Below are 23,553 nucleotides of genomic sequence, written 5' to 3'. Positions count from 1 at the left end.
TAAGAGAGTTGTGAGTCAGGCACAAAGCAAGAGAGACGCCGTCTCAAAACACTGAGCATAAAGAGTTGGTGACTGGCTCAAGTGATAGAGCCTGCCTGGCAAGCAGGAAGGAAAAAAAAAAATCTCCTGCCTGTTGTTATTGTGGCCTGCTGGAATTTTGGCATGAGGTCAACTCACAGCCCACTAGCATCTGACCACAGGTTTCCATCTCCTTCCCAGTGCCTCTGCCACTCAGTCGTGGACCTCATCTGAGAGTGATGCCTGCTGGACTTTCCCTTAGAAACCAATTTCCCCCTTGCTCGTTGCTTTAGTAAACACAGTTTTCTTCAGGAATCACAAGTAAACCTATTGTCATAGGAACTACGTCTCATGAACAACCCAGTGCCATTCTGTTTGATGTGGTGGTTCCTCTGCCATCTGGTTCTTAAGTTACTTCCTCCATTGCTCACAGAAATGAGAGCTTTTTAATAAAATTTTTTATCATGTTAGAATAACATGATAACACAGATCAACAACTGGTTGAAATCACATTAAACACTAGAGGTAAGATTTGAAAATGACTTTGTGACTGCACGAGAAGGGAAAGTAAGTCTGAAATAAGTGTATTACAAAATAAAACACGTCATTAAAATGTTTTAACTGTTTTAAAAATTCCTCTTGATATATGAAAACTGTACCCCACCCACCCAAACAAGTACCTATATAAAAATTCTAATTCTTTAACCAAAGGTGTGAGTACACCTAACTCAAATGGCAGAGCAACAAAGTCAAGTGATTTCATTGTTTACTTGATGAGAAATGCTAGTCATTTGTTTGAATATATCTGTTTTAAATGGCTTCTAACATGATTTTTTAACAGCTTAGAAGTTTTAAAGATAGAGTTATTTGAATAAAATGAGAAACTGTCATGATATATCATTCTTTTAGATAGCATTTGGAATAATTATTATATAGGACTCACCACGGTAGAAGTTTAAGTTCTTCTCATTGCCCCCAAAAGCAACTTTGTATGCACTGTAAGTCACTCCCCTTTCTTTCCCCTCCCTTGCCCATAGCCCCAGGAAACCCCTAACCTACTTTCTGTCCCTGTGGCTTTGCCTACAATGAAATTTCCTGTGAATGGAATCATATATAACATGGCCTGGCTTCTTTCATTGAGCCAAATATTTTCAATGTCCATCCATAATTGTACAAGGTATCAGTGCTTCATTCTTTTTTATTGTCAAATACTATTCCATTGTATGACTGTATCACAGTTTATTTATCAACTTACAAGTAGATGTACATTTGGGTTGTTGTTCCTTTCTACCTGTTGAAGATAATGCTGGATTCTAGCCAAGACAATTAGACATGGAAAGGGGAGTGGTATCCATATTGTGAGGGAGAGTCAAATTGTCCAGGGGTAGCACAGTTCTCTACATAGGACCCTAAGGTATCCCCTAAAGACATGTTAATGAACAAGGTTAGTAAGGTCACCAGATGCATGATCATTGTACAAAAATAGTTGTCTTTATGTATACTAACAATGACCTACCCAAAAGAAGAATCAAGCCATCAATTCCATTTATAATAGCATCAAATAGTGTTAAGATGGCAACAGAACTCCCCAAATTGATTGACAGACTTTAAATAATCCTTAGTAAAATCCCAGCTACCTTCTTTGCAGAAATTAACCTAAAATTCACATAGAGATACTGGGAGAGACCCAGTACAGCTAAAATAATCCTGTAAAGGAATGTAGTAGTAAGAAAACAAATATCTGCACTTCACAAAGACTTTCATTAAGACAGTGTGGTACTCCATAAAAATAGACAACTAGATAGATTGATGGAATGGAATTGAGAGGCCACTAAAAAAAAAAAAAACAAACCCTAGCATTTATAGTCACCTACTTTTCACCAAGGGTGTGAGAGATTTTCATGGGGAAGGAACAGACCATTCAGAAAATGGAACTTGGACAACTGGATTTCTATGTGAAGAAAATGAAGTTCGACCCTTCCACCTTACAACATACACAAAAATTAACTCAGAGTGGATCTGAGACCTAAATTAAGGACTAAAATTACAGTCTTTGAAGTTGCTCGGTCTCAAGAAACTATTCTGATTTTTCCATGTCATTTTCTCTGGCTCCAACTAAGCAACTGAATGAAAAACTTTAAAAAATACAAATACTGGACTGGCAGAGTGGCTCAAGTGGTAGAGCACCTGCCAAGCAAGCCTGAGACCCTGAGTTCAAACCGCAGTACTGCCCCCTCCCCCCAAAAAATGCAGATGAAAAATCTAAATACAGAGCTTGGTAAAGATACATATTCAGAAAGAGGAAGGAATAGTTCACAGCTGCTAGGTTTCAAGTAGCTTTTAAATTATTTTCAAGTAAATGTCCATGTGTAACAATCTGTTTGGCATTTGAGCATCTTTGTGTGTGTGTGTGTGTGTTAACTGTTTGATGTCCTGTATGTCAAGGGTCTTTGTATAAAATTATTACTGAGATTTCTCCACATAGGATAAGGTGCGAAGTGTAATAAATAGCATTGCTGGAGTTGGGAACCTCTGACCTTGACGTGCTCTTACAGAAAAAGGGTGACTGACTAAAGCGGTCACTGTAGAGCCCTAATACCAGCCAAAGGTCTGACTGGAATGTTGTGACAGTCTTTGTTTGGGAATACCTGTTGTCTGTGTGGGTTTATTGCATTTGGAAATGCCAAGTTTTTCTTCTTCAGCAATGTCTGTAAAAAAAAGATGTTCCAAAGTAAATGGTGTAATATATGACTTAAATATATGGAATGTCACCTATACACTTTATTATTAATTACTTTTGTTGTCTTTATTCTTTTCATACCCACTTAGAGACTTAGGAGTTCAGGTTTTGCCTTGATAAGATCCTATTGTTCAATAATTAGACCTAATCCTGACCTGATGTGTGATTAGGAAGAAAATGCTGATGACACTGAATGAGTGGGTCTGTGGGTCAAAAGCAGGAAGGGATGTCCAAGGACAGAAGCCGGGAACTGGACACCATCTGAGCACTCGTTACCGTGTACTGGCTCTATTTGCATGGAGCAGTGCTTCAGTGTGGATATGGTGCCCTGAATGGAAGCTTATCTCCTCAGGACAGCTTTCTAGTAGTGCTCAGTCACAAGGACAACAATGTCCAGAAAACAGCAGCAACACTACTTGAACCTGTGCTCTTTTGCTAAGTTTCTTGCTCTTGTCATCTCAGTTTTATTTGTGTGGTTTTGGTAAAGTATGTATTAAAATAAATCACAGTGAGTTTTTGTTTGTACACTTACACTGTATGTGATACTTCTGCAGCTACAGGGCTTTTGGTTGCTCTGCCATAATTTCTTTCAAGCACTGCTTATAACCTTGAAGTCTCTCAGATTGTACATGTGGACAGGGTCACAATGTGCATGCATGCCTCCATGCATCACTGCTCTTCCAGTCCTGTAAGTTTGGCTGTTCACGTCCACTGATGGACACGCTGGCTGTGGCTTGGTATAGCCTTTTGTTGCTTCGTATCACTTTCTGGCTGAAAGTGTTTGCTTTCTTACCTTCTTGGTAGCCACAGCATTCATGTATTTCAATTCCATGTTCCTTTGTTTTATAAATGAGTGAAAAATGGGAAAATGAATGTGCTGATGTTTCTAACACTAAATGTAACTTTCATAAGAGATCTTGGAAATCCGTTTGGAAGTAATTGGATCAGGTCAAAGCAGCCATCATTTAGCCTTAATTTTTGAACATGATCCAGTTCACTAAGAATCTTAGTGAAATATATGAACCACCAGAAGTAGCACCCACCATTGTGTCTGGAAGCAGAGGGATAATTGTGGAAACTGCTAATTCTCTAAAACTAACTCTTCCCTTGCTTATCCACTGGGTATAGCCAATAGCTTCTTGGGTGGGAAGGAAGGAAACACTTCATTGCACCCATAGGCTTTGCTATACATGGGTCTCACCTGGGGGTCTTGGAAAGTTCAGTTTCTGCTATTCCTCCAAGCATTAGTGTTATGGTTTGGCAATGATGTGTCCCCAAAGAGGCTCATGTACTGAAGGCTCAGTCCTCAACTAGCGATGCTGTTTTGGTAGGTTCTGAAAACTTCATAAAAAGTAGAGCCGCTCTGGAGAAAGTAGGTCACTGGGGACGTGTCCTGAGGGCGTGGGGCAGAGGGGAGGAAGGAGGCATGTCCTTAGGGGTGTGTTCTTAGGGATGTTTCTTGTCCCTGGTCCTTCTCTGTCTCTCTGCTTCCTACTCTCTGCTTCCTGTCCACCACCAAGTGAGAAGCCTGTGCTACATGTTTATGCCACCACAATGTTTTGCCTACCACAGACCCAGAATCAACAGAGCCAAGAGCCAAGGACTACGGACTGAAACCAGGAGCCAAAATAAGTAATTCCTCCCCTTAAGTTATTCCTCTCCAGTGTTTGATCATAGTGATGCAAAGTCTTACTATTCTGGTTGGTAACGACTGTGACTCACTTAAGGGTCCTCAGTCCTCCCCACGTGGTTCGTGTGTGCATCCTGGGTAGGCTCTGTTGAGGCCTTCACCCTCAGGCTCAGGAGAACCATCCCAAGAAGTGTGGAGCCACAGGACCAGGCCCTTCCTCTGCCCACCCAGTGCTGAGGAGCAGCTCAGCACCCCCTGCTGCCTATGTTAGGTAGACTCACTCTCCAACATCGTTATGATAGCTATGTTTAATCTCTAATGTTCCTCCATGTGTGAAGATAAGCAAGTCATATGTGAATAATGGAGCTCAACATGTATTTTCTTGGCAGCACTGGGGTTTGAACTTGGGCCTCAGGCTTGCTAGGCAGGTGTTCTACCACTTGAGCCACTCTGCCAGTCCTTGACAGGTATTTTTGTAAGGAAATAGGTAATCAAGGTTAGTTTACCACCAAGTGGATGATTATATAACTAACATCCTAGAAACATTAGTTTTCTACCAAACATCTCGTGGTTGTGCCATAATGACTGTCTACTGTGTTGCTGATCTCAGATTTTGTTGGTGGCAATAACCATTTGGTATGCCCTTATGGAAGGTTTATATGGTATTACATTTAAATATGAAGTGTGCTACCTGAAGTCCCATCTTTAAGAAGCTACCCTACGTAAGTAAGGTTTTATAGTGGCATTTATAATAACAACAAAAATTAGAAGCCAACTGAGTTAGCCATAGCTTTTGGGAGAATGGTCCAGCAGAACATAGTTTTTCATAATGGATGACCATACACCTGCTAAAAGTGGATTTAAATCTGGAATGTCCCTGTGTATTGTCAAGTGAGAAGAAACTCCTTTGTGGTTCATACATGTCTCCATCTAGCCCTGTGGTAAGAGGAAAAAGTAGGAAGGGCTTTATACCAAACTAGGTGGCCCTGGGGTAACAAATAACAAGGTAAAGAAAAAACTAGGGCTTCCAAATCCAAAGGATGGAGTAGACATGCTTCCCTGTATTCTTCCTGCAGAGTCCAGTTAGAAACCTGGTGTTCTCTGCAGAACACACAGAAAGCTAAAAGGCAGAAAGAAGGCTTTAAAGAGTCTGGGCTCAAAACCCAGGAATAGCCTCTGTAGGGCCTCATAAAACAGCCTGGAACAGCCGCTCCTCATCCAGAGAACCAAGTGAAGTGACCAAGCAAGGTGAGACTCTAAAAGCACGGCCCCGTCCTGCCAGCATGGATCTAGCAGTGTCCCGAGACGTCCACTCTCTGTAGACTGTCCTGAGGGGATACAGCTGGCAACCAGACCAGAAAGGACCAGGAACCCCATGGACCTCACAGGCAGTACCTCTCCCCACTGTTCCTTCAGAGTGGGTCAGTAGTAGTCAGGACTTTGACCAGCACCTCACATTGGTAAGGATCAAGAGGATAATAGATGGGAAGAAAGCTGGTACAGATTCTGTTGCAAGCACTGATACTCATACATAGGGAAAAAAGTGTGAACATTTGCTGAATGTCCAACTGTAGCTTGCTCTGCTGGAAGGCCTTTAGCAGTTGAAGCCCCTGCCCTTGCTAGGTGGATCAGGGAGTGTGTCCTAGGTAGACACCCCTGCTGTGGATGCTACATCCTTCCTGGGATCCTGAGTTCTGTAATTGAAGCGGTAGCTTGCACTGGTGCATTTGCCCAGTGTGCTTCTTACTCATGTCAGACTTTCTCGGCTTCCTCGCCAGGTGTCAGGCTGTTTCATTCTCCCTGTCTTGGGCATTTTCTTCCCAAAAGGTTTAGAATGATAAACACCATGTTGCTTGTATTTATTTTTAATATGAAAAGCTTAAATGTTGTCATTATTTTTCCTGACAATTTAAAAATCTGTTCAAATTTGCATGGAATTTTAAATTTTGCTCCTTGCACAATGGGAAATGTGTATGGAATTTTAAATTTTGCTCTTTGCACAATGGGAAAATGTGTTATTAAGCTATGACGTTGGGTAAGTTAGGTATATTAAATACCTCTTCAACTTGTAGTGAACTAATTGAGAAGATCATAACCCTGGGGAGATGGAGGAGCATCTGACATGTATCTGATATGAACCAAAAGATGCATCTCTTTTTTCTTAATATGCCTTGTCGCCTACCTGATTCTTGCCTTAGCTTTTAGCTTTTTCCACAGATACAAGCACAGCACATGAAACCTCTGATTAGTCAGTCATTGAACATCGGATCACAGAGTCCATCAGCTCAGGATGGTGGCAGACAAAACTTGTAATCAAAGGGTCTGCATTTTCACCTCGCTCGTTTACTGACAGTGTGGCAGTTCACTTGATTTCCTGGTACTTTATTTAAATGTGAACAAAGACAGTGTTTACCCTGCCCTATTGTAGAACATTGCCATGAGGGCTTTTGTCACCACACATCTACGAAATACTGTTAACGTTTCAGAGGTTTTTTGTTGAGCCCAACTCTACCAAACACCATGCTTGAAGCTTTAAGGGCTTAATCCACTTGTCAGTAGTGGAGCATCTTGGCTGTTTCCATAACTTGGCTGTTGTGAATAGTGCTGCAATAAATATGGGTGTACAAGTACCTCTGGAGTAATCTGTGTGGTATTTATACACAATGGAATTTTACGCAGCCATGAAGAAGAATGAAATCTTACCATTCACAAGCAAATGGGAACTGGAGAACATCATCCTGAGCGAGGTTAGCCAGGCCCAGAAGACCAAAAATCGTATGTTCTCCCTCATATGCGGACATTAGATCAAGGGCAAACACAACAAGGAGATTGGACTCTGAGCACATGATAAAAGCGAGAGCACACAAGGGAGGTGTGAGGATAGGTAAGTAACCCAAAAAAAACATATATATATAGCATTTGATGTCTTCAATGCAAAGGAACTAATGCAGAAACTTTAAAGCAACAGAGTCCAATAGGAGAAGGGGACCAGGAACTAGAGAAAAGATTAGTTCAAGAAGAATCAATTTAGAAAGTAACACATATGTACATGGAACCAAAACTAGGACTCTCCCTGTATAGCTATCCTTACCTCAACTAGCAAAAACCCCTGGTCCTCCTTATTAATGTTTATACTCTCTCTTTAACAAAATTAGAGATAAGGGCAAAACAGTATCTGCTTGGAAGCGAGGGGGTGGGGGCTAGAGAGGAGGTGGGAGGAAAGGGAGGGAAAGGGGGAATGGGGGAGTAATGACCCAATCACTGTGTGCACATATGAATAAAGGAAATTTTAAAAGAGCTTTAAGAGCTAAAGGGAGTAATGAGTTACTGCCTGTGACACGGCTAGGAGTATAAGATAAGCAAGTGAATATAACGTAATAGAGCATTGCCATTATTCTCAAAGGGCTAGGAATACAACTGCACCCTGTCCCCACTTTTAGGGCCAAGCCCTTGTCCTGAGCTCAGACCCTCATGCGTCCATGCTCCTCTGCTTACCAAGGGGTTGTGATCTGTCCCAGTTAATCCACTGTAAGTTGAAAATGCACTTAATGTACCTAACTTACCCACCGTAATAGCTTAGTAACACATTCCACTACAGAGCTAAAAATCTTGACGTCCCATTTCTACTGAATATACTTCACTTTCTCTTAAAGCAGAAAAACACTTCAGATCCATAATTTCATTTCTTTTCTTTCTTTTTTCTCTTTCTGTCTGTCTCTGTCTCTCTGTGTCTCTCTGTCTCTCTTTCTCTCTCTCTCTCTTTTGTACTGAGGTATGATCTCAGGGCTTCATATTTGCTAGGCAAATCTCTGCCATTTGAGCCCTTTTTGTTTCAGGTTATTTTTTTTCTGCCTGAGGCCAGTCTTGAACCACAACCCTCCTATCTATGCCTCCTCTGCTTAGCTGGATTGACAGGAGTGTGCCACCTTGTTTTATTGAGATGGGGATCTCACTAACTTTTTGCCCAGGCTGCCTTTGAATCGTGATCTTCCTGATCTCCACTTCCTGAGTAGCTGGGATTACAGATATGAGTTACCCTGCCTGGCCAGATTCATTATTTCTTAAAACTAATTCATTATCTTTGTTTGCTCACTTTCCCCAACCATGTCCACTTTCTTGTTCCCATTTTCCATTGAGTACCTTTGACTGAGCAGAGCAGTAAGCCAAGTGTGCTCTCAAGAATTCTCAGTTCACAGCCTCCATGTACAGTTCTAAGGTCCAGTAGGCTCTCTTGAAGACTAGATTTCATGAGTTTATGTCTTCCTTACTATCTCAGCTGCTACTACCACAAAATCACTCACCTAGAACTATCTACCAACCCATGAAGGGGCCCATAGTAGAAACCAGATATCCTTCTTAGGGTGGCGAGAGGAGAGTAAGTGTCACAAGATGAGGACACAATGAGGAGGCAAGGTTGTTGTGGGAGAAGGACACCATGAGAGAGAATCTGTTTCAGAAGAGGATACTATGAGAGGAGAACCTGTGAGCATGACACAGACTCCTCACAGCGTCCTCCTCACCATGTCCTCCTCACTGACACACCTCTCCTGTACTCCCTAGTGTCTTGTCTTTGACTTGCAGTGACAGTAGTGGTGTGTGTAGACTCCCAGGACTAGGTGGGTCCTAGGGATGCCTGCATGGTCTCCATGTCAGATTCAGGGCTGCTCTCAGGAGCTACCTCACACAGCATTTCCTGCACTACCTTCACTTCCCCTGTATTTGTGGCCTCTGGAAGTAGGATCTTTCCTGCTGTCCCTTCAGCCATAGGATCTTGAGGAAAGGAATCCTCAATCTTGTCTTTGTGTTTTCTACATTTATGCATTATTTATTTGCAGTATTCATGCAAGGCAGGAAGTTTTTTCTTCTCTGTTTACAGACAAATAAACTGAGACCTGGAGTGTTCAGAGCAATGGGCACAGCCTGCAGGTTACCAGGCAGGATTTAGAGCTAGTCTGTCTACCCCAGGCCCTTCGTGCGGTGATGCCTTGTAATGAATGTTGTACATGTACATGAATGTGTACATGAATGTACACATGAATTCTTAGTACATCTGAAACTCTAGGGAATGTGGGGGTTGGAGGACCATGACCCAGATCACAGAGAGTGGTAGCCAAGAGTGTTGAGCAACACAGGAAGAGCGGCTCTGGGAGGCATTGTAAAGAGTTCTGTTTTCCATTCTGAGCAGTTTAGGTTTAAAGGTGTGAAAACAGGGAGCTAGCTACTAGTGGTCTTCATCAAGGTAGTTTCCTGAAGAGGTCTTCGTTTTTAGTAAGACAGCACTTGGTGGAAAATGGGTTAGAAAGCATTGGACCTCAAGCTCAGGAAACTGAGAGAGGAGGCTCACAAGTCAGAACGAGCGATGAAGAGAGGGCAGGACCGAGGGGCTCCAAATCAAAAGTCGGGGAAAGATTTGTGCTGTATTCCTGAGTATAATTGGGAGGTTCGTGGGTTGAAGTGAAGAAAGGAAAAGAGGATACTGTGAGACTGCCATGAGAGCCTCTCCTGCCTGCAGGGTCCTTCTGAGTCCAGCATGCCACCTGAGTCCCTGTGCCGCCCTCTAGTGGCATTTCATAGTGAGAAGGCACAGTATCCAGGGTCTTGTCCTGTAGGGCAGGGCTCCTGATGGAACAGCACTTGTCTTGCTGGTGGAGGAGGCACAAGCTGATGAGGATGAATTACAGTGAGTCATGGGGAGGTGTGTGTCCGCGACACATCAGAACTCCATGGAGACAAACGTGTGCCACGTGCCAAGATGGGAACTGTAACTCCCTGGCCTTGTGAAGTGTAGCATCTCAACTCTGAGTTAAATTTGTAGTCACAGCAGCAAAGAAAACATAGCAAAGGGAGATACAACAGAAGATGAATTGTTGTCATTATACAGGAGTCTTTTGGTACTTTTGCATACCGTTGTCTGTAACCTAAAGTATTGCTCATTCGTGATATGATCTATCCCAGCGTTTTCTGTAACATTCTTTTAACTTTACATATAATCATTCATGATAAAAAGTTAATGAAATGGTGTAACTCGTGGCCCTACTTACAAATGGCATAGAATTGATTCCTAACTTCCTCGGCCCATCAAGCATCACCAGTGCTTCACTTGGTATACATCAGAGGAAAAATATCTAGAGGAATTGTGTCAGACCACATAATCAAAAAAGTAAACCATTTTTAATTAAATAATGTGTTTGCTAAGTGAATAGAGGTGAACTTTGTATCAGTTCTATAAATTAATGTATGGTTTCATTGTCTTTTGACTAATAATAAAACTTTTTTATCTCAGATCTTTGATATAAGCCATTTATAGAACTTCCTTATTGTATCTTTTTTTTTTTCAAATGAGAATGGCATAAACCAGTTGTCACTAATCGTGGTTATTTCACTTGTACTGCCTGAAACTAAGGAGCCCTCTACTCAAGGTGTACCAAGCACAGCCACTTTAAAAGAGCCAGATACAACTCTGTAAAGCTTATGAAACTGACTAGCATCCCTGATAGCATCTGCTCTTTGGATCTTGTAAAACTGTAATGTATTATATACATTGTAAGAGCATTTGTCAAAACAGTGCCTAAAATAGTAATCATAAAATAAAGGTGGGCTGGTGGAGTGGCTCAAGCAGTAACATCACCCACCTAGTAAACATGAAGTCCTGAGTTCAAACCCCAGTGCCACCAAAAAAATAAAATAAAATATAGGCCTTCCTTTTTTTTTTTTTAATCAGATATCACATGTGTCAAAGAAAGTAAAAATAGTGTTAAGTGGGTGTTTTGTAACCATATGTAAAGCCCAACTTTCCTTAGAATTGGTGATAGCATTGTGCAGTCACACTCACCACTGCATCCATGTAAGGTGGTAGGTGGTAACTCTTGGCTTGTGTGCTCTGAGGCAAAAGGCAGGGTTCAAGCACAGTCACTGCAGCACCTGTGCTCATCCACAGGGCAGATAATGCTCCTGTGCTGCACTTGTGTGAGACCAGGTAAGCAAGTCAATGCAGCTATTGCACGTGACTTTGTACATTAAGTAGGACACAGAACACTCAGATCTACTGGCAGTCCTGGTACGTAACTGTTCTAATGCTTCTCTCTGGTCTGCTGAGGAACAGGCATTGTATAGGACATCCTGACTGTTCTCTTTTAGAAACTTGCCCAGGGACACTGTCTCCTTTGTCACAGACAATGGGTGCTCAAAGCTAAACACACCCAGAGGACCTGTTTCTTGTAAAAATCCCAGATTGTTCAAACTAGGTTTTCTAAAATTGGTGGTTCATGTTAATTGGTGTCTAGTTGGTGTCCTTCTCCAGCATCGCCCTGTACGGCGATTGTGAAGATGGAGCTCAGTTTTCCAGTTTTATGCTTGTCTCTGTTAGGACAGGCAGGAGGTGCATTTGTGCCACATAACCGCCAGACCAAGCCTAGACTTGTTTCATTTACATGAAGCCCCAAAATCATTAAAGGCTGTGAAAAGGGAAATGTGAAATATGCTAGAAAAAAACACTTCTAGACACTAAGATCAAAATGGGCAGGTGTTGAAGAACATTCTGCAGGCACTTTCTGTGCCAGCAAGTGTCCCAGCCATGAAAAGTGCACGTATGTGACCCACAGTGTGGCCTTCCTTATGTTGTCCGTGTTCACTGCTGTATTGTCTCTATCATAGGAACTCTCACTCAGAATGAGATGGTGTTTAAGAGGCTACACCTGGGCACTGTCTCCTATGGAACTGACACCATGGATGAAATCCAGAACCACGTCCTGAATTCCTACTCCCAGGTACGTGGATGTGCCTCTACACACAGTCTTCTCAGAAGCATCCAGCACTGTTGAGCTAAACTGAGCCTGGTTATGTGCTGGTCTGTAAGTTAGCAATCTCCTCTTGATGATTTTATCTTTTATTATTGTTGCTTTAGTCATCAGTTCTAATATCTCAATCAAGCATTTCATCAGTATAGTCATAGGAGGCATAATGGCCCAAAGCATTCATTCATGTTAATTTTGATTAGTGATTTTGATTAGTTCTTTAGAAAAAACTGTCATTTGGTAAATAGTATTTTGAAGGTTATTCAGCAGAATACTGCATCAGTATGTTAACATCCTTGTTTTTCTCCATAATAAAACATTCTTAAAAATTTTAAAGATAAATTCTTTCTTTATATCTTTTTCAATAACAGAAGTAGACACTGTGCCACCAGTACTATCCTATACTTTCACTCAGCTCTGGTGACTATCAGCACATGAAGGGTTGTTTTGTTCACATCCACTCTCCCTGCCATGTTATTTTGAAGTGAAGCGCAAATATCCCATTATTTTATCTGTAAAGATCTATTTATTAAAAGACATTACTGCCCCATAAGAGCTGAGGCTGCAAGAACAGGAGTTACTTGCTTTACACATAAGGACGCAGCCTAGAGGTCATGCTGTCTTCAGAGGTTTACAAACAGGCATGATGCAGAGGGGAGCCCCTAGCCCGACTCCTCTCCTCATTCAGCCATGCTAGGACCCCTGTGTGAGTGGGCTGTGTTCAGATCAGATTGATGGTGGAGTGTGAGAATCTTTTTTTTTTTTTTCCTTTTGTGATGGGTTTTTTCGAAATGGGGTCTCAAGGGCTAGGATTATAGGCGTAAGCCACCAGCACTGATTGAGAATGTTTAGACCTAGTAGTTTAAGGGAATATATGTAAATTCAAGGTCCTGGACAGTAGTGTGTCAGGAATTGTCACCTCTCAGGCTGCTTCTCTGCCTCTGTGCTAGTGTACTTTGAATACAGCAGTCCATGCTGTTTTGAGTCAAGGCTGCTCAGGTTTAAAGGTGTGCAGTGCTCACTTGGGTGGTTACAGCTCAACTCTCAGAGCATCATATCTGGTGTCTGGAACCTCAGCTGCACAACCAGGACACTTTTTGCACTTTGAGTACTTTGCTTCAGACTTGATGTTGCTTGGACTAAAATGCACGTTTCCTGTGTAGAATTCAGTTGTCAACAGTGCATACAACTTTTTGAAAACTTTATTTCCTCTGTAATTACTACTCTGTCATATTCTTTACTTTGAGATGTTGACAAATGGAAAAAAATCTTTATGTGTATGTGTAAAATCTGTAATGTTTATATACACACACACACACACACACAGAACTGAATATCTCATTCATATGGATGTAATTTACTTGCTCACTTTAGATACTCACTATTTAGTACATTTGGCAATAATCCATGTAGATACCAAGTATTAAGTACTCTAGAATGTTTATGTATCTGTTTTTGCAGTGCTGGAAATCACACAGAGCACTGCACATGGTTGGCAAGCACTGTGCACAGCACGGAGCCACACTCAGCTCTAGAGTATTTACCAATAGAAGAAAAACCTAAAAAGCACAAAGAGTAAAGCGTCCAGACTGAGGTAGTATCAGGTAGTAGCTGTTTTTTCAAAAGCTAATTTACATTATCAATGAATATGATTTCAGTAGTTCCAAATAAGGTTTTTTTCTAGGAAAAATTAAAAGCAGAAAACATGAGAATCGTCATATAAAGAAAACAGGTATTTAACATTTATTTGCACCATATAAAGATGTGTTAGTATTTAATATTTATACCTAAGAGGATTTTAAAGATCATTTTACTAAAAGCTGTAAATGGACTTTGTATTTGAAGTTGATGTTATTCCTTGTTTGCGCTCTGTTTTATTGTTACGGGGCATTAAGTGGAGGAGGTCCACTCTAATGTAGCACAGATCTTTTAGAACCTGATGATATTGCCCCACTGAAAGCATAGTCTTTAATGGCATTTGTGTGAAATTAAATCGCACCGTTTTATCAGTGGATGTCACATCTTCTGCTGCTGGGGTGGCAGGGTGTGAGTAGTGCAGATGCAGGTTGACATGCTACAGAGTGCAGAGCATCTAAGCACCAAGTGTGAACCCCTCTGAGGCACCACCATAACTTGGTGGGCAGAAGACTTATACTCACTGGCTCAGACCCCTCCAGTCTGGCTTCTGAGGACTGTTGTGAGTCTCTGACATTAACAGGAGAGTATGTGCCAGTCCTGTTGGGTTGAGCAGTATTGTGTGACTCCTGCTCAGGTAGGAGCTAACTAACAGAACGCTATCACTAGTGGTGACAGTTCACTCACACACAGCCACTGAGCCCAAAGGGAGCCAGACCCACAGTGCACAGTGGGCAGCTGTTCCACCTGAACGTGACTTTGAAATACAGACAGCCTGGTTTTCCTCTGAAGGCACCCACTACAATATCTGGGCATTGTTAGCTACAAACCCAACCATCTAAATTCAAAGACTGTTGTAAGCTGATTTGTTTATGGTATTAGGGAAGGAGTCTTTAAAATTCTGTCCTGCTATTAGCTTTATGTTGTTTTATGTGCAGCATTTTTTTCCTCAGAAAACTGAAAGTTGTGTGAGTAATTTTCATTTTTGTTCTTTAACTTACTTGGTTTTTAGGAGGCATGAGCAAACAGGAATTTTAAGGACTTAGGAAAGTAGTGCTGAACTGAATAAAGCAAAGCAAACTCCTGTGTTAAGTATGATGGCAAACAATGTAGTAATCTGACAACCTATAAGTAGCTTAGCACTTCACATTGCTGAGACAAGAAGGAATTCCTTTTGGTGGGTGCTGTGTAGGCAGCAGAGGAAAATCACTTTTCTCATCTCTAGCTACTTACTTCATCTTATAAATTAATATATGCTAACCCTCTGTTGCCCACCTCATTCTGTCTGACCTCTAATTACATGGCATCATATTTTAAAGGTTCATCCCCAAGCATGTAGAAGCAACCCCAGTTCAGCTCCACTGAGAAGAACCCAGTCTTCAGCCCCGAAAGTTAGAAAAAGCGTCAGCAGCCGAATTCACGAAGCCGTAAAAGCCATTGCCCTGTGTCACAACGTGACCCCTGTGTATGAGGCTCGGGCTGGTGTCACTGCAGAGAGCGAGTTTGCCGAAGCAGACCAAGACTTGAGTGATGAGAACCGCACCTACCAAGCATCCAGCCCCGATGAGGTCAGTCACCTTCCTGAAGGAATCCATTTCAGGAGGTTATTTTCCACAGTGCAAACCCGTGTGATCCATGCATTTCACTTGGCCTCAACAGGCATAAGGATTGGTCTGTCTGGAGTGAGGACAAAGGGGCTTCTAGTGTGGGAATAGCCGAGGGCCTGAGAACCATAAGCTCCTTCCAGTGTGTGTCCCCATGGTATAACTCAGGCCTTTCGGATAGAGATCCTCAATCCTAATGAGACAGAATTGGTTATAGGAAATAACATGAGAAAAATCAGAGTTGTACCAGTTTTCTAAAGTAACTTGTGACAAAGCCTGGGTTTAATAAAGCCATTAAACCCTGGGACTATTGTATGTAACCTCATCCAGTTTTTCCATCTCCAAGTGAATCATCAGGTTTGCATATTACATTTTCAGTTATTTTGTCAGAATGTAGATATGAATTTACTTATAAAAGAGAATTAGGATGTAAATAATTTCAAAACTATAGGCCTGTTAAAAGTCTTACATATGATAAATGGATCATTTTCAGCTTTACATCATTCTTTGCTTTGGGGCCTGGTAAAATTCATTATTAATTATTTTCCACTTCCTGTGCAGTCTTAGCATTTATGCAGTCTTAAATATGCCTGCCACTCAAGGTGCTTGTGATAATTCTGAAAAGTAATCAAACCAGCCATGGAAACAAACGAGCTTCTGTAAGTACCTTGTAAAACTAGGTCATGTAAGTAAATACAAAGGAAAAGCCCTAGAAGTCTACCTGATATGTAGACAGAACAGAGAACCTTGCTGACGTGAAATCCAGTTGTGTATACGTGCTGACACGTAAGGTGCAGGAGTGCTGATTTCCCACAGGTCTGCTGTGAGCCGGCCTTTCTCCATCTGAATATCCAGAGCTTTCCATGTCCACAGTGGAGAGCTACCAAATCTTGTAAACCTTTCCCTTTGACATCAGAATTGAAGGCTAGTGTTAAGATGGTGAACAAGAATGGATGTGAGGATGTGCTATCTTCTCCTGCCGGTGTTTAGGCTTCCCAACACTTTGGATTGCTCTCAACAGTCCCTCCAGAAGCTGAGAGGGAATTTAAAGGCACAGGACCTTATTTGCCTTTTCTTCTTTTTTTTTTATTTTTCCTCCTTTTTTTTTTTTTCAGTACTGGGGCTTAAACTCAGGGCCTACACTTCCAGCAACTCCACCAGCCCTTTTCTTTTGTGATGGGTCTTTTCAAGATAGGGTCTCTTGAACTATTTGCCCAGGCTGGCTTCGAACCACGATCCTCCTGATCTCTACCTCCTGAGTAGCTAGGATTACAGGTATGAGCTACTAGTGCCCGGCTCATTTACCTTTTCCAACGTCATAATGATAAAGATGGATAAAGAGAAACCCCAGGTATGCCAGAGATTTGTGGCGTTTTCACAAAGTATAAATCATTGCTATTTTCTCTTTTAAAAGTTTATTTTAAAGCTTTAGTTATACAGACATTTCCTTTTTTGTTTATTCAGGCAAGATATCTTATTCTAAACAAAATAAACCATAGCAGGTCCTTGGCATTTGCCACCCAAGAGCTTAAAGGTGGAGCAAAAGCAGACAAAACATGAGAAGCTGAGAACATTTGGTTATTTGCCTCCCCCAGGACTAGGTGTATCATAGATCAGCTTCTTGTCTTTCTCCCAGGCCTGCTGCCTTCCTCTTTTCCATGCAGTCAGTTAACACTGTGTGATCCCACTGCCCCGTGTGAACCTGCATACTTTCCTGTTCTTCACCTTGTAATCCCAGGAGCTGCCCTGTTTGATTGAGTCTCTGCAACTCCAGCTCTTTCTCCGTTGTACTGAGCACACTTGCACGTGGCCATACAGCTCTCTCTGGAGCTCCGCCTCCCAGCGGCCATTGACTTTTGAGCCCACAGTGCCTTCTCATGACCTGAAGCCTCTCCCTTAACCCGTATGCCTGCAGCCTCATCTCTGGACCTGTCTGCCCCATCGAAACTCATCCAGAATGTTCTCCCTGACCATAAGCAGCCAGTCACAGTGACTGTGTCTGCATTAGGTGGTGTTACCACCTCTGGACTAAGGCAAAGGAACTTTTGCTTTTTTCTAAATACTGTTTTATTATTATTATTATTTGAAAATTTCCAGTAACATTACTACTTTCATAATTAGCCTTTTTTAGTCAATAAAAAGGATGATTGGAGCTAAAGGAGCTTTGTGACTTGGTGCTAAGCTACTACCCTGGTTGTCAGCTGCTATGTGCTGGGATGACTCCTGAGGTTATTACTGCCTCTGTGACCTTGAGACCCCCCCACCCCTGATCCCATGGCTCCCCAGTAGGGTCTTCTGTATGGGCTCTCTCTCCTCTCATACTGCAGGTTGCTTAAAGAGGAGTCTTATAGATTAAATATGAAGCCTTCCCCACAGGCTTCCATATTGACTGCTTGGTACCCAGCTAACAGTGCTATGTTAGGAGATGGGACCTAGCTGGAGGAAGTAAGTTGCTGTTGGTGAGTCTTGGGGGTGGGTATCTTGTCCTTGGACCCTGCCTGTCTCCCACTATTCTTGTCTGCCACGAAGTGGACACATGATCCTGCAACCGTGATGTTCTGCCCAAGGGCCTGGGGCCACACCACTGTGGACTGAGCCCTCTGAAACCATGAGCCAAAGCAAGTCTTTCCCCGTGTAAGTTGTTTCTGTCCAGTATGTTGGCCACAGCTATGCAAAAGCAACTAACACAAACAAATGGTACCAGAAAACTAGGATCATTGCTGTGACTAAATCTAATCACGTGGTTAAGACTTTGGAACTGGCTTATAGGAGAAATCTGGAAGTGTTTTCAGAAACAGGCAACAGTCAGCTTAAAATGCTATAAGCAGAGCTTGATGGGTGCTCAGAAGAGCAGAACACCAATAGGAACACAGGCAGTAAAGCCATAGGCCAGGCTCAGAAGGTTTCCAGTGGGAACAGGACTCTATTGAGAACTGGACTAGAAGCCATTAATATTACATTTCGGCAAAGAATTTGTCTCCATTTGTCCATTTCTTGAGACTTTGAAGCTGAATTTAAAAGTAGTAGACTAATTAATTTGGAGGAAGAAATTTTATGACAGTGTAGCATTCAGGCTGTGGTGTGGTTATTGCTGGTTGTGGTTAGCTAATGTCTTACAATAGAATTGGGAGCAAAAAACTGAGCAGAAAGATGTAAAAAAATGTAGTCTGGCCATAAAAGGAGTGAGTTGAAAGTTCTGGAAAAGGAAGGTGTGGTTGCTAAAAGAAACCTAGTACTTTGCGCTGGAACAATAGGAAACCTGCCTTGAGGCTCTCTCAGGAATTGACCTCACTCATCACAAGATGCAGGGTGTGAGATGGTAAATTCATTTAAAGAGCTTCCCTTGAGAAGAGAGAATCTGGGGTAGCACTGCACACACTGGGCTACCTAGAGAAGTGTTTTCCTGGGTTCAGCCACACAGTCATTCAGAGGCCATTGGAGTTACAGTCCACAGGGACCAAGATGCTGCTCAAGCTGGTGGTAGACTTTGGCATTGCCCAGTAATGCTTGTTTTACAAGTGGGCAAAATGCAAGAGTTACGGGGTCATGGAGACTTGGACCCAGATTTCAAAGGCAGGCTTGGAGGCCAGGCAGTGTGTGACAGGGTGAGGTGTTTTCCTCATTGGTATATCATGAAACTGATGAAGAACTTAAGCTCCTTCTTGTGAGTCACATTGCCACTTCTCTTACAAAACGCATTCATAATCTGTGAAAATTAGGACTTGTTGAACTATTAGTGATTTCTGAAATGCTCCAGAATAAAGGGGAAACTGGTGATATGCAGGAGGTGGTGCTCCATCTTTTGCTCACACACTGCAGGGTAGCATTCCTCATTGCTTAGTTGCTGGGCACTACCCTCAGGCTCCCCTTACCACCACCACCCTGTGCCTCATCAGTTATGTTGGTTGGCAAATATGTACTCCTCTCTGGTAGCCACTCCTCTACGACTTCTAAATTGGAATGTGTCACAATTTTTATTCGGTAGTAGGGGACCTAGGATGCACAATCACCAATCATAGGCAATGTGTGGATCTAAAACTGAAAGATGTTAAGATTTATATTAATCTCAGTCTTCCAGCGTAGGCTTTGAAACATATGCAGAGGTAACTGCTTTTTCTTTTAAAGAAAAAGAAAAGGTTTAACAATGATGAACATAGTTCATTCTATTGTAGTGTTGCAGAAATCCTCAACAATTCATATGAGAAGGAATTATTTTCCCAGTCATGAGAGTGGGAATTTTAAACCAGAGATTTTCCAAGGAAATCTTATTGGAAGTTTAGAAAATAATATTTTACACATTTACCTTATTATCTACCAAAAGAAATATAAATTTTGTTGAAAGTTGGGATTTTTTAAGTTCTTATATGTCATAACCTTTCTTAATGCTTAACTTAGGAATTCACAGTAGAGAGAGACCTCAAAGATTACTTACTAAGAGTTGTAATTTCATAACAGAAAAACCACTCACCCTATTTGAGTTTTTTGACTTGTTTAGAAAGTGGACACTGATTAAAAGTAGCAGGACATCATGGATGTGAAATATCCCTGACACATTTTGAATCTGAAAATGAAGACAGTGGCTGCATCATAATTTTCCAAGAGCAGTATTGATGTGATGTGTGCAGATCCCAGAGCCTCAGGAAAGTCATCTAACGGGCTGTTGTTCAGCGTATTGAACTTTGCAGCTGTTAGGGTGAAGGATGGTAGCAATGTTTCCCAATCACCAAAGTACTGTTTTAAAAGCATTTTTTATTGAATAAAGTGCTCAGAATATTACACCCTGGAGCTTTATTTAGGGAAGTGGTTCAATTGATGTTTTCTGTTTAACCTCAGCTCTGACCTATCACAATACATGTGGTTAATAAGCAGCGTTATCATTTAAGAGACTTGACTAGTTGTATACATTTCTTATGAGTGCCATTCTTACAGACCTATCAGTTCAGGGCACTTGCAGCATGTTATCCTTTAGAAAGACTGTCATTTGTTTATTAAGTAGATGTCCTAGTTTCATACATTCTGCAAACACACTGTCCCATTCCAAGCCCCATCGGTGTTAAGCACTTGTATCGTCTTATTGTGGGAAGAATGTAACTTGTTAAGTAAAGGTCCCCAGTTTCTGAGTCTGTGACATCACAGTTGCTATTCTTCGCAGATAAGCAGACTTAATTCTCATTTTCCTGAAAACGAAAGGACCTTTTATCTTCCCAACATATATACCCAAGTGGATTTTTATATACAAATAATGGGATAGAAGGAGAATTAATTCTGATCCCTAAGGGCCCCATGAGGCATCAGCAGGAAGTACTTCCAGTGGCACGTTGCCTAGGCTATGTTTGGGGTACTGAAAGTATAGAAAGTGGTGATGATGTCAGAGTGAAAATCACTAACTTAGTATTCATGAGGTGCAGCTTACTTATACCCTGGTCATTGTTTCTTATGATAAGTGATCAATATTTCATTTTCTCTGAGAGAGTAGAAAGTTCTGCCCGCCTGTCATTTGCCTCTACAAGCTCTGCATAGTAAACTCCACCTGAGAAAATGTTAACTGTTTGCTGCAAATTCGTTCATGGAATTAAAAGGCAGACCTCTTCATGTATGAGTGTAAGTCCAGTGCAATTCCAGTTGCAGAAAGCCAGTACTGAGCGTAGGTCATAAACAATCATAGAAGCATAAGCTCAAAACCTCACAGTGCCAAAGTCATCAATGCAGGTGATCAAGGCAGAGTATGACCCCTGCTGCTTTTGGTCCAAAAAGATTGATTGGCCATGATTACTAAAGACCACTTATTCCTGTAAACCAGTAACTTATCAGTAGCATTATTTCCTCTCATTATCTGCATTTTCTCATATTAGTAAGTTCTGAATTTAAATGTTATTTCAAGATGTAGGTGTATTTTTGGGCATGAATCAGTTAGAATTAATGACAAGCCATATGTGGATTGTTTAAGAATGGAGGATTGTTACATCTTTAATGGCACTGCTTTCAGACTTACAGAAGTAAGTGCTAATGTCTGTAGTGTGACACCCTGTATTTTTATTAGCATTTATTAAGGGGTTTCCTTATGGTATTTCCATATATGCATATTATGTCCTTTGATCATATTCACCCTATTAGTCTTTTGTATGCTGTATTTTTAATTCATTTTATTGTGTGTGCCTGTTGAAGCAAGACTAATTGTGGTATTTTGTCAATATATTTGTGAGGAGCAAATCATTGTCAGTGACACAAAGCCTTCACTCTGTGACCTTCAAGACCAATAGAGAATAAATACTACATAGCTTGACTGTGAATATTGATTAGCAGTTTTTCCAGATGATCAAATTGCATTTTAAGTTAATAATTCTATTAAATTATAACACTGATTGTAATAACTGCAATCAGAAATGATGAGCTGTCAATGATTAGATTATGATTTATAAGATGCAAGGTAAAAAAACGTATCTTTAGAGTAGAGTTGGCAGCTACGTGTGTGTACTTGTTAATGTGAGAAGGGAAATTTCTGCCAAGCTTGTGAGAATAGTAGCACAGACATTTCTGGATAATGAAATGATAGAGAAAAACCAATGGCAAAGCTCTGCCCTGTATTTTATTTCCTCCCGTGTGATATGACTCTGGGATAGACTGTCCTACACTGGTTGCTTAGCATGGAAAAGTGTGAATGTGCAAATGAAATGCCTGTGACAGAGGCTGCTTAACTGGCATTCGGACAAGATTTAGCTCAGGCACTCATGTGCGTGTCTGTGTGTGTGTCTTTGTTCGTGTCTGTGTGCATGTGTGTGTGTCTGCAGTACTGGCGATTGAACTCAGGGCTTTATCTTTGACACCATGCCCCCAGTTCTTAAGTTTGTCTTTTACATTCATGTTTCAATTTTTTTTACCTTTGATTTATTATCAATAATCACATTGTGTGTTAGAAATCTCTAAAAGCTTATTAGAGATACAGTCATTTGAAATATACTAATTCTGGGTTATCACTTTACATTTCAGAGAAAGATACCCCAGTGATTACTTCCTGTCATAAAGCATAGCAGCAGTTTGCTCCATATTAATGCAGAAGCATATAAGAAATGTATTTGATCTACCACTCTCACAATTTTTTGTCTGATTACCTACAGAATTACCTAAAAATTAAAATCACGTGGCAGCACTGCAAACTCACTCCCATTAGAGAGCCCATATGTGTCAGTGGCCCTCCCCTTAACGTGAGGGTCATGCAGATTGGATAAGTGAGCAGCTGTGGTTAACTGCCCGAGATGTGCTCTGAGCCAAAGGCTTGCACATTTTCAGGTGGTCTTTCAAAAGACAACGCACATGGTAAACAATCTGACCAAACAGAGAGAATAGGACTTAAAAGGCTCCTGGTAAAGAGGGCAGCCATCCACAGATGCCTTGACAGGAAGCAGGGACCTGCACCTGCACAGGTGCCACTCTGTACACCTGGCTTCACAGCAGAGAAGGGAGCAGTGGGAGTGCCCATGAGCACATCTAGGCCTCGTGCATCAGTAAGAAGGAGGAAAATGAGAAAATTTGGCATGCAACCACAACTGTAGAAGAAAAACAGAAACAAAAGACAGTGGGAAGAAAAAAAAAATCAAAGAAAATACAGCAAGCAATAACGGAGAAGGCAGTAAGTTCAGAAGCTGATTCTTTGAGAGGTTAATGAGATGGGAAAAGCATTGATAAAAAAAACTGATATAACCCAAAGAACATGCACTGAGCACACACATGTAAATTATGCTAAGGTTTCACCAGAGAATATTAAATGTTGCTCCAATGCTAACATTTTTGAAAACCTCAGTTGAAGTAACTGAACATAAATTAGAAAAGTTGAATCTAAAGAAAGCTGAGTAGACCAGAAAAGATACTCAGAATATCCCCAAAAGCAGCTTTGGATCAGATTGATTTATATAGGTCAGTAATTGTGAAGCACATATAAATCTCACGCTATAAAGATTTTTGTGGAACAAGGAAAAGTTTCCAAAACCTCAAAATTCATTGAGGAGAACCATCTTCATCCTCATCCTAAAATCTGGCCAAGATAACATAAAAAAAAATTTACAGGTACATCTTATGACTGAAGATGTAGAAATCCTGAAAACTAATGCCAAGTGAAACTTTATACTAGATTAAAAG

General features: G+C 41.3%; 1 protein-coding gene across 8 annotated transcripts in view; it reads left to right on the top strand.

The window, feature by feature from the left end:
- Positions 1–23,553, top strand: part of Atp9b (ATPase phospholipid transporting 9B (putative)) — a 234,565-nt gene that overhangs the window by 173,128 nt on the left and 37,884 nt on the right. For all 8 annotated transcript variants that reach the window (XM_074069605.1, XM_020163739.2, XM_020163736.2 and 5 more), the window contains 2 exons: positions 12,042–12,154; positions 15,136–15,384. In XM_074069605.1, coding sequence (XP_073925706.1) covers positions 12,042–12,154; positions 15,136–15,384 — 362 coding nt within the window. The remainder of the gene's footprint in view (positions 1–12,041; positions 12,155–15,135; positions 15,385–23,553) is intronic.

Source organism: Castor canadensis, chromosome 4, assembly GCF_047511655.1.
Source record: "Castor canadensis chromosome 4, mCasCan1.hap1v2, whole genome shotgun sequence".
In the NCBI taxonomy this organism is placed as follows: domain Eukaryota; kingdom Metazoa; phylum Chordata; class Mammalia; order Rodentia; family Castoridae; genus Castor; species Castor canadensis.
The sequence above is the reverse complement of the archived record's forward strand: the minus strand, read 5'-3'. Positions and strand labels throughout refer to the sequence as shown.